Below are 16,009 nucleotides of genomic sequence, written 5' to 3'. Positions count from 1 at the left end.
AGGAAATACTAAATGGTGTCTTGGATTTTTTTGTCATCTCCCCTACCCCCCTTGGAAACAATTTTGTTTTTTTACTACACAATATACTATCTTGTATAGTAGAAAAACAAAATTGTTACCAAGGGGGGTAGGGGAGATGACAAAAAATCCAAGACACCATTTAGTATTTCCTTCATTTATTAGAGTGGTTAGCCTGTGATCAGACATGAAGTATCATTGCAAAAAAAAAATCAAATAAAGCGGTTAAAGCCAAAGAAAACAACAATAAGCGTGCAGGGGCACTTGGGATACTAGTGGTTCCTCCTTTGCCATGCATGCAAGCCCTTGAACTACATATGGGAGGCTCGATGACATTCGATGATTTTGAGCCTTTGCTCGTCATATTTAGCAGCGCGAAAAAGATAAGGTCAAGAGTATGGACGAGAGAATCGATTACCCAGGAACACAAAGACTGCATGGTTTCCCGGCGATGACCACATCGAAGTAAACCAAGCAAGTAAACAAGGAAAACCAAATATCACAATGAACATGAAAAAATAACGTAAGACGTTACTATGACAACATCAAAACCCTTTTTATGCCATCAAAAATGTTCATTTAAAAAATCATAACTTCGGAACCAATGCAAACGGTGATCTTTTTCAAAACCGGAATATTTAAACTTTGTACCGAAATCCTCTAATTGACGAAAAAACTGATCAAAGTTAGGCATAATTCATGGTTATACGAGGTTATACATTCGCAATGGTACTGATTTTGTTGTGGTCTGTTCAGTATTATCCATGACGCATGCGTCGCTAAGGCTGCGTTCATAATGTATGGCAGAGAGAGAGAGAGAGGGATTGGGGGGGGGGGGGGGGGGGGGGGTAGGTGAAAATTTGAAATGCCCAGAATAATTCTCAACAGACTCTGAGACTCTGAAGAACCATAGTTAATAATAATAATAATAATAATAATAATAATAATAATAATAATAATAATAATAATAAAAGCTTTATTTAACGAAAGTTTAAACTTTCAGTCATAGACTGGTTTACAAAGTGCCTTCCTAATATTAACTAATATTAACTATGGAAGAACTAACTCAATAGTTTTCAGTGATCGAGTACAGTTGAGGAAATAATATTTACCGGTATGGAAAGACTTGGATAAATGTAGAAGATCTGAGACGCGTGAGCAAATTAATAATATTTACTATCTGTCAACCGTTCGTCTCATATTATTTTTCATATCTCTTAATACTCGATATATTTGGGTTCCCAGTGGTAAGACTTTTCTGCTCTCGATAAGATTTTAGACCACTTTAGTCTAATATATCACAATTTGGGAGGGTATTAAAGATAAGTTCCAAAAGCTTTATATTTCTTTAATGGCTAGCGAAAGGACTGGAGTTTATTCATGTCATGGAAGACTAGGCAGATTAATCCAGCATGAAAAAAAATAATATGTACTCCTAAACATCCATACTCCACATAAAAATCGAAATTTTTTTTAGACTTTCATCGGAATGTATTTCGCAAAAATAAGGTCATGTGATGGATGAGGGCGGAATTCCCAAAGGGAAATCGAGTAAGCGAGTCGATAACCCTCATCCTCCGGACCTTAATGTAGCATGGATTCATTTGAGTATTTATATGAGGAATATTCACCATGGTTTTAACGTGTGGGATTTCGTAGGATAAATCACTCAGTACTCCTCAATAAATGCGCATGCCTAACTGATGATGAACAATATATAACAGTCACTCTAGGACCACTTAAAAGGAAAATGCTAATTTGAACATATTTTTAGATGTGTCATCGATGCCCGTATACATAATTGACGAGGTGAAGACATATCAGTATTTCCCTTCGATTCATCGTGATAGCCAAATCTAAGAATCTTTTAGGTACGTTGACGTTGCTACAGCACGCAACAAGAACAACAACAAAAATCATGGTCATATTTCAAGATTTAAGGTTCTCTGTGTTTATATTTTGCCAGTTGCAAAAGTAAGGAATTAAATTGTGGAATTAAATATTCATGGCACGTCATGGAATGACAGATGAACAATAGCCAAGGTAATGAATTTGGAACTAAACAATACTCTGCAAAACAAAAGCTCTAACCCTCGTTTCTAGCCCAATGCTTATTGGCCCAAATAGTCGAGCATGCGTGAACAAAATACAGGATTTGGGCCTTGGATGAAGAATATTAGACCCACAAATTCAAATACCTCCTTTTTTACTTGTCATAGAAAATGCTAGACAATGTTCTGTTGAACTATTCGAGCTCTATTTCCAAAAATTACGTTCCAGTTTCGCCACAGGCAGCCCAAAATCCCCCTTTTGTCAAAATGCCGCAATGACAAGCATGTCGCTGATGCGCATGATTGAAACGATGATTAAAAGTACAATTTTACTTATACTAATCCCACATGGGAGAAGCACTGTCTGTATTCCTCATATAAGTACTCAATCGAACTGTAATATACCAAGGTCCGGAGGATGAGGGTTACCGATAAGTCAGTCTCCAGAGATAGATTTACCCCACATCCCTCTTCCAGCACTCGACCTTACATTTTAAGTTCGTGATCGATTGTTTTCAACATATTTTTCAATTCTCATCAACATAATCAAGTCTTCAATTCGTAAACTCGTAAGGGATATTATCAATTGACACAAAACACGCCAAATGCACTATTTCAATAATTTTTCCTCCTACGGCCGTAAACGTACTGAACAAGTCATCGTTTAATAGAATGAAATTCTAATAAAGTAAAGCCAAAGAGACGATTTTTAACTATAATTGTTATGATATGAGTCATGCGTGACTCAGACGGTAAAGAGTATGTAAATCAGTCGAATCAGCAAAAACAGAAGCATTGCTAAAGGTAGCCCAAACAGTACCACTGATGCGCATGTATTACAATCTACTCATTTTAATCCCACATGGGAAAACCACTGTCTGAATTCCTCATATAAATACTCAAACGAACTATATTATGTAAGGTCCGTAGGATGAGGGTTACCATAAGTCATTCTCTCGAGATAGATTTAGGAATTATCCCTCTTCCGCCATTAGACCTTAATTTTTACATTGGTGATCAGTCGTTTTCCAAATTATCGTTTCGATTGCAACATATTCTATTCATCTTCAATATGTAACTTCGTAAGGGATATTTCCCCCCTATTATCGATTGACACAAAACACGCACCTTATTTTGACATATCGTAAACTTTAACTTTTTGGTTAAATATTCTATTTAAGGTTTGCTAGTCATAGCAAGGAATTAATCATCTACGATCTAGGGGCCTACCAACGGCTCTCCCTTAACCTTTGGCCGAGCCATAGTTAATGGAGCCGAATGGCTGGGAAACCCTTTGTTCTATGTTTTTGTTCGACTTTACCCTTTGTCATACACTTATTTCAATAAAGTTAGTCACCTGAAAAACTACAAAGCTGAGACCTGCAAGGATTATGGGTAGATACATTTAACATGTTTCAACTGCTTTAATAACTATTGAGGGATTTTAGATCTTTTAGCAGTTACAGTCTCACCTCTTCTGAGCATCCTAAAGCTGCAAATCGTATCAAAAGCTTTACTTGTTTGATATTAAAAAATTCCCATGATTCTCAGTGATCTCAGCTTTCTAGGTTTTTTGGTGACTAACTTTATTGAAATAAGTGTATGACGTCGACGGTGCACAGAAAAGGAAAATTTGCTCCGTTTATTCATAGTATTTGGGAATATAGAAGTTTTAACCCTAAAAAACGGTCTAAAATAATTATCATTTGCTAATTAATCCTATACGATTAATATAAATTGTCTATTTAAAAAGGAAATTGTCTTTTTTCATGCTTTCTTATTTGTCATCTAGTAACTTAACTGTATCTGCGCGGAAATATTTATCAAAATGTTCATACATGAAAATAATAAGGAAATGAGTATTTTCAGCCACGCTTACTTTGGTTCATTGTGCACCCTCAGTATCACGTGATGGTACGGTTCAACATCAAACGCAAAACAATAGCTTTGTTCTATGGAGTTTCCAAACCATTCCGCTCCATTAACTATGGCAGAGCTTCCTGATCAGACAGTCTGGAATTCCTTCGAGCTGTAACACCACGTTTCAGTGCCACACTTTATTGGACCTCTTTACCTCGGTGTAATGTTTTCTCATTTCAGACCATGTGCCATTCCCTAGAGTATTATTTCTTTGTTTGAGTTGTATGTGCCTTCTCATGCGCAACTGTTAATCAAAGAAATAATACTCTAAGGGAACGACACATGGTATGAAATGAGAAAACATTACGCTCGAGGTAAAATGGTCTATTTTGCTTTGTTGGGACAAAAACTAACTTTAATTATATTAAAATCCCATTTTATTCCACTGCATCACTCTCGTAAAATATTATGATAAAAATAATTAAAAATAAGAATAAAATTGAGATTTTCCGTTTTATTTCTTGGAAATGGGTGGGAAATTGATATAGAGTAAGTTGACAATACCTCCAGAGGGGCTGCTATACTATAATAGTTTATTTTATTCTCAGAAAAATATAAATATTGAATGTGTATTTTTAATGGTGTAATCTCAGTGGTCAATCAATGTTGTGCAAATTAGGCACATCTATGCGGATATTTTTTAATTCCTTAACTTTCCAGTTACGGATTTCACCGTCCATACAAGGCCATATTCACATAAAACAAATCACCGTACACATTTGGAGCAGATGCCATTCCGGAACGGAAAATTTGTGGATTCAAAATATCCGGATACGCGAGCTGACTTTAAGCTACCACCAGCAAAACTGGAGGAATTTTAGTACGTCTAATACGATTGAAATTGAGTTTACTTAAAAGTATGTCGGCCCAGGTGGTTGTGACAAGCGTTTTGTTTTCCTTCACCAGCGACACCCACAAACAGAAAAGTTTGTCATCGCACAAGGGTCATTCTACCTTCATATAAACCAAGAAGCCTCGTCCGAAATCATGAGCCAGGATTCCCGACTGTCACCTCATAAACACGGGTTTGAAGAGAATAAATTTGAAGGACATGGTACCACATTTCAAAAATAGCTTCATTTGTTTTATTTTTAGTAGTGTTATTCATTTGAGGTGCGTTGCTTTAAATACATTTTTTATCAACTGAGACGGATGGTAGATTTCGGGGTTACCTATATTGCCAAAAGTTCCGTTTCCTTGTATGGATGACTAAAGTGTTATAAAAGAATGGATATTTTGTTCCAAACTTGGCGGATGAGATGATAAGAGATTTTGATTTCTATTGCGTAGATGTAACATCAGGTATTACAGTTCTGTGTTGGTGCAAAGAATGGATTTTTTGTCCCAAATTTTGATGAGATGATACTAAAGTAACTGATTTTGATTTGCATTTGATGACTGATTTTGTTTTTCATTGCGTAGATGTAACACCAGGTATTCCAGTTTGTTACTGGCCGAAAGAGAGGGATGACATTTCAGTAACAGTGTATAGGTGAAATGGATGGATACACTTGTTCCGCCCAATGTGGATAAGCTGTTAATCAGCTGATTATAATCATCACTCAGGTGTTTCAGATTTATGTATGCAGCTGGGACAAGATGATGCTATTTCAGTTCTTCCTGTAAGTAAGAGTTAATTACCGAGAACGGAGGCAATAAGCCATATGCATGTATAGGATGTATAGGCTTATTGCCGACGTTTGAGGTAATTAAGTATTTTATTTATCAATTGAGAAGGTTTTCTATCAAATGTTTGTATATTTGACTTAAAAATAACAAAAATAAATAAAAAAAGATAAAAATAAAATAATAACCTGCATGAGCGGGGCTAATGAATTGCTCATTATAAAACTGAATTACTCATTAAAAATGCGGGCGGTCAATGTATAGTTATTAACCGGGTTAATAACTACATATTGACCTCGCATCTATAATGAAGGTTATAACAAAAAAAAAAAAGCGTTGTGAATAACAAAGAGAACCGTGTCAATTGATAAATAAATGAAATCTAGATACTTTTGTCACTCCGTTGAATCGAATGATCAGCTAATTGTAGTTAGCTATAGGCGGTTGGATTAGCAATGAAGTTCTCTGCAGTAACGAGCTGGGATAAGACGGCCTACTGTTTTTCAGCTACCGTTTGACTTCAAGACGGTTCGAATCAACTATAGCGATAAAATATGAGTAGTGTCGCTGGACAGGCGAGAGTACACCCCAAGCACCAAAAAACAATTTCACTAATTTTTGATCAAGTTTGCAGCTGGATTCTTCAATCATCAAACGCATAAACATCTTCATTCCTAAACTCATAACTGTCCCCAGCCATTAGGCATTTGTTTGTATTACGCAATGCCCTTGTAGACATGAGTTTGCTTTCAGTTTGCTTAGGGCTTGTTTTTGACTTTAGCTTTCTTAATGGTTGAGGAGTTGATGATGAAAAATGCCCAGGATCAAATATCCAGTGTTTGTTTGTCCGAATTGGAGTAGTGATAGGTGAAGTGTCTAGTGATGACGATGCACTACGCAATGGTTTCCTCTGTGGTGGAGAGGGTAAGAACACTGCGCCCCCGGTCTTTGACTTAGTCAAATTCCTAGAGTTCTCTACGTCCTGGTTAAGGCTTCGAGACCTCGACCTTGGGGTGTTGTGAACTCTAGCCATGTTGGTAGATCCTGTTTTAATTTCGTCTTTCTTGCTTTGTGCTCTTTTAGAATCAGTAATAACTATTTGAATGTCGCTCTTTTCATTTGAATCTTTTCTTCTTCTTTCATTAGCATTTCGACGTATTGGCGATGGCTCTGAATTTATTCTATTTTTTGTACGGCGCAACTTGACTCTTTCTTCAATAGACATATGAACAGATAAACATTCGAGAACTTCTTGTGGAAGGCCTTTAAAGAAAGAGCTATCAGAGGTCCAACTGTTGTCATCCAAAACTGAAGAAGATAGTGAATCATTATTTCCGACATCATTAGTTTTTGATTTGCTAGGTGAAACTTCATTATCTGCAGGTCTTTGTTTCGTGTCTTCTTTCTTTTCAATTGTGATCTTGTTTTTATTTTTTATCTGACGGTCTTCTGCTGCGTCTCCTTGGCTCCTAGTTACACGTTTTGAACATGAATCGTCACTCTCGGAATGTTCTTTTATATGGTCTACTACTAACTCCTTCGTAGTTGATAAGCCTTTAGATGGTCTGGTTTTGCGTCTGCCGGGCTCTTCATTTCCATGAAAATCTTTACTGTCATGAGATGAACTTTCAGATGATGCTCTTTCAGAAAATCTGGTCTTGCGCCTTGTCTCTTTATTCCTATTTTCCTTTTCCAGGTTACGGCCATCAGAATTGATTTTCTTTTCCTCTGCGTTTGACATCCCCATAGCTCTGGTCTTACGTCTTGTATTTTTGCTCCTATCGTATTCAGAATCAACCTCAATGTTGTCAGCGCAATTTTCTTTACCTATATCTGAACTATTTTCTGTGGAGTTTGAAATCCTTGAGGATGCCCTTGTTTTCCGGCTTGTATTTTTGCTGCATTCTTTTTGGGATACATTTTCATTCGTGAAATTTTCATCATCATCTTGACGATTTTCTATCTTTTTATCAGATTTGGATGTTATTCGAGAACTTCTGGCGTTTTTTCTCGTCTCTCTGATACCATTTTCCAGAGAATCGTCCTTCATGCAGGCATGGCTATTTCTTTTGTTATCTATTGAATTTTCTTTCTCACTTGACAGCCTTGTAGAAGTTCTGACGCTTCGCCTCCTCTCTCTGATATCTGTGTCCACAGAAATCTCCTCCACATCAACATTACCATTTTTGTGACTTACTGACTTTTCTTTGTTACTTGATAATCTTGTGGAAGCTCTGGTTCTGCGTCTGCATTCCACATCACAATCGCCAGCCGTTTCGCTATCCTCTGCCGAGTGAGTGGACGAACTCTCGTCAGTTGTTGTACGTCTCCTCTTTGGCGGTAGTTGAATTCCTATTTCATCATTATCTAGGTTCCAAGATTTTCTCTTGTACGAGAACGAATCCATGCATAACGCAGAGGATGTCAACAATTCGTCTCCCTCGCCATCACTGCTGTCTGCTACAGTACTACTTGAATCATTGTAGTCACTATCCCCTTCGTCATCATCATCATCATCATCATCATCACTGCTATCTTCAAACACATCGTCATCACCATCATCTGTCCTGGAACTCAGAATAATCTTGATCCCATGTGGCTGGCGTTTCTTTTTCTTCGTCCGTTTTTCTGTGCCATCAGCAGGTCCACTTCTTTCATCCTGATCTTTATCGTCTATTTCCTCGTTAGTGGTATTGACAAGAGTGTCATCCTGGCTTTCAGTATAGTATTCAACGATCCTCTTGATGTGGTATGTCAAATCCGGCTCTGAAGACTTTGAACCCTCAAAATGGGGGACATCAAAACCATCGAAAGATTTGTCATCATCATTATCTGAATCGAACAATGCAGTAAACGCATCATTGTTCATTTCGGAAATTTCATCCGAACCCTGCTCTCCTGTCTTGTCACTTGCAAGTTCCTTGAGTGCTTCATTATTAGAATCAGAGGGAATTTTATCACGATTCTCCTTGCTTGGATTATTTTCGGGTAGTTTCGACCAGATTGACCGTGGGATTAAAAGCTTTGGAGTGGGGCTGCTTCCAGCCTTGGCTTCTATAGAATCATCTGAATCTTCATTCTCGTGATCACTGATCGAGGTCGCATGGTCAGGAGAATCACACCTTTTTGAACCACTAAGACCACTTTTAGGGCTGGAGAAGTTCTCCCTCACTTTGACAGACCCATTGCTATCGTTTTCCTCTTGACTCCTTTGGATTTCACAAAGATTTGCTTTGGTTATTCCATTCTGGTTGAACTGGAGTAGTTTTGAGCCATCTTTTACCCTTGCACCTTTATTATTATCTTGATTGCCATCAGCTGTAATACCTCCTGAAAGAGAGTCAGTACTAGATGCATTGCTACTTTTGAGATTACGTTTAGCTGGGGAATGCGCGATCCCTTCTCGGCTTGTTAGTGTTTCTGTACTGTCAGAACTGCAGCTAGCCTTTCGTTGGCCTCTCAAGACCCGCTTAGGACCTTCCTTTTCATCACGATCACTTCTCAATGCCCGCCTATTTCCTGGACTTTCATCGCCATCTGTACTCTCAGAATTACAGTTACTCTTCTGTTGGCTTGTAAATGCCCGCCCTCTTCCTTCATTTTCACCGCCAGCTGTGCTATCAAAACTATTTTTTTGGCTTCTCAATGCTCTCCCACTTCCTTCATTTTCATCGTCATCAATACTGTCAGAACTGCTATTACTCTTTGTTTGACTCCTCATTACCCGCATATTACCATCCTCTTCATTACGGTCTTCAGTTTTGTGAGGTTTAAGGCTTGTGAATGATACAAGCTCCTGACTGTACAAGATCTTTTGCTTATCATTTTTGCCCTGTTCATTTACTTTCTCTTCTGACATTCCCAACTGATCGGGACTAGCTGCTTTCTGAGTTAATACTTCTGTATTCTGTACTGATGTCGTCTGTTTGATGGAGAAATTCTGCGAGCTCTGTTTTATTTTAGGGTCAGTATCTGCGTCACATCTCACATCATCCTCATAAGACAATTGACTTCGAGTTATTCTCCTTTTTGGTAAGCACTCGGATCCCTCTTGAGCAATGGTTTCGATAGCTTGTGAGTTTCCTTTCACCGCATTTGTTTCACCCATATGTAGATTGTCATCATTCTTGTCTTCGATATCATTATCACATACATCTTTCTTATTTGCTCTCTCCTTGTCGCTGTCTGCTAACAAGTTTTCATTCAATTCTTTATCAACTGAGTCATCCTTCGAATGAACTGTTTCCTTTGTTGGGGTCTGGAAAGGGTTATCGACCTTGTTTTCACTGAAAATAACGCAGAAAATCTACATTATAACACTGTTCTGGTATACTGACATAGAATAAAAAGAATCACTAATAACAAACTTATATATATATATATTTTACAACCACCACTCCCCATGCGGGGCTCTTCCGTGAGGTTCCCTCGACAACTGTGGGAATGAAGTATTGAATGAGGGATTGTGATTGGTTGAGATCAATAATTTACTGATTTTACTCTGATTGGCTAAAGTTGTTGTATCTTTAATTTTGTTCAAGTGTTGAGTGTGTTCGCACAATAAATTTTCAAACAGTAGAAGCAGTACAAACAAGATATCTCAGAGTTTGAAAAAATTCATAATGATAAATTACCTAATTGGTTGGGTATTTTCTGATCTGCTGTATTTCTTCTTGACTCTATCTAAGAATGCATTCAAACTTGGTCCTTGACTGATGAGTTTGTCAAGACTGTCATAGTTGGAGTCACTTCGTGCAAATGCCTTGTGATGATCACTCTTTAAATGCTGTTCAAGTAAGAACAAATGGTAAGTTTAAATTTTTGGTTGTTATTCTTGTTAGCATATAATACATTATTTGTATAATATTTCATAAATGCCTTACTCAAAGGTAATACACCTACTTGCAAGAACGTTGTCATATGAAAATAGAACATTAGTGATTTAGTGGGATAGGAATTATATTAAAAAACAAAAGAAGATCACTGAAGCTAAACTTTTTCTTTTGTCTTTTAGCCTTCTTTTAATGTATTCCTTTCTCACTAAATTACTAATGTTCTAATATCGTATGACAACATTCTTACAAGTAGGTGTATATCTATAATTTCACTATTCAAAGTTATTTAAATATTATTGGATTAAGTGCGTGTGAGAATGTCTCATGGCTCTCTCCCATTGGATAGCAGTCTATATATTAACCACTCCTAAGATAGTTTAATTTAGTTTAGCTTGTAAAAATGTGACTCATCATTCATTTTGTTTTGATATTAATAATTACCAAGAACACATTTTTCATTTTTGTAGCATGTACTTTGACTTACCATATCTAGAGCATCATAGTGCAAACAGCAACACTCACAATAACCTTTTTTGTTCTGCTTCTTGACATCCTGAATATCTTTCTCCTTATTTCTATAAAACAACAAATGTGGACAACTATAAGTATATCATATTATACATGATTAGAAGTTTTTTTCCATTTTAAGCATGTGTTGATATCAATATCCGACAATAGCTTCTGGTCACCATGGTTACACAACAGTAAACAACTATAAAAACTCTGCACACATTATCATACCTCATTCTGATAAAGGCTACCAAAGCATAGGCGAAACGTCAAAAATGTTTTCAATACATTGTGCTTCAAACCGAAAAAAAACTCATGTATAATCTATATGGAACACGAAAGACTCAAGACTACCATTACAAAAAAATGTATAAGTATATCATGTTGCAGTGTAATGACTTCAACCAGGGCCACCTAGATTTTTTCAGCACAGAAACATTTTTTCCCCCAATTATTAACATGCCCTTACCATAAAGATTTGTAAATAATATTAATAAAGAAATCAATTTCTAAATTCCATTTCGATCATAAAACGAGGGCCAAAGTTTTGCTGGCCACTGGCTATAAAGTGCTAAACACATACCCTTTTAAAGCAAAGATTATTTATTTATTTTATTTTGTTTACTTTATTAACCCTCTCCTCAAAGAGAGGCTCAGAGATGCTGCAAACACTTCTATTAAGCTAGCTTAGATATCATATGATTTTAAAAGCTTCTCAGTGACATGTAATCTGTTTTAACTTACTTTCTCTTTAGATCAGGTTCTTTCTTTGTCTTTGGAGAATTAAAAGGGCAGGTTCCAACAGGTGTATTGAAATTTGGTAGAGGCCATTCCTTGAATTCTTTCACAAGTGGCTGATAATGATGACTCTGGTCTTCCACTTTGATGAAAGGGACTTGCAGCTTTCTAATCTCCACTCTCAGTTCCTTTATACAAAACAATTAATGTAAAACAGGTTAAGTACAAAAGAAATGAAAAGTGAAAAGAATAACAGAAGAGGAGAGGGAAGAAAGGGATGGAGCAAGAGCTAAATCCCATCATTAGTGTTTCTAATTGACTACATTAATAAACAGGCTTTGCTTGTTTTCAAATGTCATACTCAATACTCCAGTTTAAAGTTCTCTGCTGCTCAGGGTTAGACTCCATTTTGTATGAAAATATATTAAAAATAAATAAATTTTATTTATTCTATTGAAGGTCTGTGCAAATTCAAACTGTTTGTATTGTTCAAGTCTTTTTTATTTTATTTTTTATTTTGGTACAGTATTTATGAATACTTTTGTACTGAAAGCAGGCTAACTCTGAGTAAATGAGTCTGTTATCAAGGAACTCTAAGGATCTATTACTGAACTTGCCTTTTTTCCAGATCTCAACTCCTTTATAGAAGGCTGTTTCTCAGCCTTGCTTGGACCATACTCTGCTAACTTTTCTAAGACTTTATCCAGGTGAATAACACTAATACCCCAGGCTTTAGCATTTGTCAGGACATTGCTAGTACCAAATTTAGTGGTAGACATAAGAGTAGCTTGTTTCTGCAATGTTTTCCCTCTAGTGTCATGTTTGGGTACAGTCTGATGAGCATCAATGCTTTGAGGAGAATCTGCACTTATTGGTGATGGCCAGGCTGAGCCTTTTATGGAGGAACTTGATAAAGGAAAATTACAATATAATTTTGTAAAACAGGATTTATATAAAATTAATAAACAACTATTCCAGAGAGGAACATTTAAGTGATTAAAACTCAACTTTCAAGTAATATTTTGTAAAGTTTTGTAATTTTTTATCAATATCACGTCTGGGGCTCAGATTTTTCTGAGTCAGATGTTGTTCCAATCTTCTTTCATAGCTTATTTATAAGTCAGTATTTCTAGTGTCTATCCATCATTTGAAAAATTATGTTCATTCAGGGCATAAATCTAATCCTCGCAAACTGTGGGTGAAATTTTGTATTTAGCGAGTGACAAAAAATTTAACTAGCAACAGTAAGTCTTGCGAGTATGACCAGAGTCCAGAAATTGAAGGACTGAAAACTTTAGAATCTGCATCAAGTAGTGTTTGTTATTCACCACGTCCAATCGCTAGTGACTTTGAAATTTTTGCTAATGAGAACAAGCCTTACTAGCAAAGTTTTGGTAGTGGGTTTAAAAGTTAATTTGGTGCCCTGTTCAGGAGAAATAAAAATCAAACAGAATCACTTAAATTGAATTGAATAAAACACCATTATCAGGACAAAAAAACAGTATTCAAATTTTAAGCCTAACTTTCCCCACCATAACAATAGAATAACAAGAACAAATCAAATTAAGGCTTTTTTTTTTTGCTTGACACTCATAAAATGAATTAAATACCTTTTGTTAATGGGAAACGGACTGGGTATGGACATGCCAGGGCTTGGTGTAGAGTTGCTTCTTGGAGATAACCTTGTGTCTGCATCTTTGCGGTTAGTTATTAAGTAAGTTATATCTTTGTTAAAGAATTCCTCCACTTTCTAGAAGTTGTAATAATAAAACACAAACAATGTAGTTATTACTTACAAAGTGTAGAAGTAACTATCGAATAGCCTCACAATATGAAGCTTGACCTATATGGTAATGTACTTAACCAAGACCCTAACATGTCCTTACATGGTAAGTTGGCTACTTAAGCTGCATGCTAAATGTTGGTTATGTAAAATACTGTAAAGATATCAGTTTACTATAGATTACAAACATGTAGCCTGAACAGGGGCGGATCCAGGATTTTTTCAAAGGGGGGGTTGTACCATTGATTGAGGTACTTGTTTGGCGGGAAAGTAGCACAGGGTTCCCAAACGGAAGTAGGTCTTATGATAATGATTATTTGCTGCACGCAAGCATGGTTGTTTCAGGTCCCACACATGGCGTATAGAGAAAAAAAAGCGAGCGAAATGTGTTTGGCACCCCTCTTTTAATAAAACTTGCGATGCTGTTGGTGTTGTCATGAAAAATAATAATAATAATAATAAATCACGATGGCTCTCATAGGGTAATTTAAAAAGTAATTTTTTGCATAACAACACAATGTATACAATTTAGGCGAAAGGCTGCTGCACTACCACTACACCACCCTTGATTCTCAAAAATAGACCAGTATTACTCAAATATTCTAGTAGTGGAGAACTATTTTCCAAGAGGAATACAAAAAGTACTTTGTTTACTTGGGATCATGACTGCAGTACAAGAAGCGTCTTACCCCTCCAAGTTCCTTAATCCTTGCAGCTAAGCTGGGAATTTTCTTGTAACCATGAAGATCTAGGTAGAACTTTTTGTCTTTCAACGGTTGCTTTGGTTGAAATTCTAGCCTTCTTTTGCCTCTTGGAGCGCTTTCTAGTACGACAATAACGAATCATGAGGCATGTACAAGATATATGATTAAATTATGCCAGAAAAGTCAATTGGACTTAAAAATCCCTTGAATTAAGTGAATTTTCAAGCATTCATTAGAATTTTCGTGGAACAAAACAATATAAAATTTCGCAAAAGCAAACTTTATAAATTTAAATTATAAGCTTAGTTACTACTCTCAAAATAACGTAAAACTTAACTGACAGTAATCTGACTTGGCAATCAAACTAAGACTTTACAAATGTCTTAATAACATTGATTCTAATCAGCTGCACTTACTAAATTTCTTGGAGACATCATTAACTGACGGTGTTTTTGTCCGAAGTCCTTCTCTTCTTGATCCATTGTTATTCGCACCCGGCAAGGACGCTCTTCGAACCATCGACATCTTTAATCCAAAAAAGCTTCACCTCAGAGCACTAAAGTCAAACCAGCCAAGCTCCGATCCATAGACAAGACTAAACCAAAAATTTTTGGGGAATTGTAGAGGAAATCTGCGGTATTGATAGCTATTAGAGCAAGATTATTCCCAGCTGTGTTTGGATCACATTGTTGTGTGTTCTGAAAAACTTTTGCTTCTCGTTGGATTTGCGCGGGATATCCCGTCATGCCTTGCGGGTAACGCTCCGCTGATACAAACTTCAGAATATCGCGGGCGTTTATGAAACTTTTAAATGAAAAAAATATTTTTCTATTTTTTATTGAATTTATATTATTGTACAAGTAGCAAATAACATTAAGTAGTATCTCGTATAAAGAAGCATGAATGTGAATTTGAAAAGTCCGCTGTTTACAGAAAACAAGTATGCGGGATTCCTGTGGTATGAAGTTCTTTAGCTCTCTTGACAAGGCTAGCCTCCTTCGCAGCCTTTCTTAGGGAAACGTTGCGTGACGACCCTAAGAACGGCTGCAAAGGAGGCTATGACAAGGCCGGCTAGAGGATCAAGTATTTTTATAATTCCAAGGTATTTTATCTCTTCAGCAATTATGAATTCTTCTAGATCTGATATTTTTGGAAGTTTTGTTAAATTCTTTCTTCCCTCCAATAAACACACAAAGAAAATTTTCAAGACTGGCTAAATATAAACAATAATTTTTTTATTCAAAGTTTAGACCAACAGAGAAAACTAACAGTATAACTTATTAAGTTTAATAGGGACTTAGTATTAAAACGCTGGGTTTTGATTCAGATAACCTACATAAGGAAGGGCGAATAGACCCCTTGCAGTCTGTTGGATTATGCAGTGCCTCAATTTGGAGGACAAAAACAATAGGTTTCCAATTGCCCTATTTCACTTATGACGTCACTGCTTGTTTATGTGGGGGATAGAATCGCCAAATCCAATAGAAAATTCAACAAAATTTGCTCCTAGTGAAACAGTTTAATCTAAAATGGCCTGGTTTTCAGGTATAATATGTGTTAATATGTACTAAAAAATATTCTGAGAGTTTGCTGGCTATTCTACTTCTCTTCGTGGATTGATACGGGTTTTAGAACAACTTTTGGTGAATTTGCGTTGATTTGACCCCCTCCGACAACCATGATCCTTTGCGTTTAAACAATAGATTGTTTTGATATGACGTCATAGTGAAATAGGGCAATTCTCATGAGATTGAAATTCTTTTGTTTTGTCCTCCACATTGAGCTGCTTTGACATCACATGCAAGTGGTCTATTGACATATTTT

At 36.4% G+C, this 16,009-nt stretch overlaps 1 protein-coding gene across 1 annotated transcript; it reads right to left on the bottom strand.

Annotated features, from left to right (window-relative positions):
• Positions 1-4,468: 4,468 nt before the first annotated feature.
• LOC116306731 (uncharacterized) lies at positions 4,469-14,871 on the bottom strand. The gene is made up of 8 exons (XM_089032002.1): positions 14,602-14,871; positions 14,171-14,304; positions 13,309-13,448; positions 12,316-12,604; positions 11,705-11,886; positions 10,935-11,025; positions 10,250-10,401; positions 4,469-9,901 (listed from the first exon to the last, which is right to left on the bottom strand). The coding sequence occupies exons 1-8, from the start codon at positions 14,708-14,710 to the stop codon at positions 6,259-6,261; spliced, it is 4,740 nt and encodes a 1,579-aa protein (XP_088888128.1). The 5' UTR covers positions 14,711-14,871; the 3' UTR covers positions 4,469-6,258.
• Positions 14,872-16,009: the final 1,138 nt, after the last annotated feature.

This window comes from Actinia tenebrosa, unplaced genomic scaffold (genome assembly GCF_029948245.1).
Source record: "Actinia tenebrosa isolate PJP-AT-01 unplaced genomic scaffold, QUT_ActTen_1.0 PGA_scaffold17__23_contigs__length_9995812, whole genome shotgun sequence".
Lineage (NCBI taxonomy): Eukaryota > Metazoa > Cnidaria > Anthozoa > Actiniaria > Actiniidae > Actinia > Actinia tenebrosa.
This window is presented reverse-complemented; position numbering and strand designations above follow the sequence as displayed.

Excerpts from the sequence above, each read along its gene's own strand:
- LOC116306731 (XM_089032002.1), bottom strand. The coding sequence starts at position 14,710 with ATGTCGATGGTTCGAAGAGCGTCCTTGCCGGGTGCGAATAACAATGGA. Across the intron at positions 13,449-14,170 it reads GGATTAAGGAACTTGGAGGG|AAAGTGGAGGAATTCTTTAA; the intron begins GTAAGACGCTTC and ends TACAACTTCTAG. Across the intron at positions 9,902-10,249 it reads GAAAATACCCAACCAATTAG|TGAAAACAAGGTCGATAACC; the intron begins GTAATTTATCAT and ends CGTTATTTTCAG.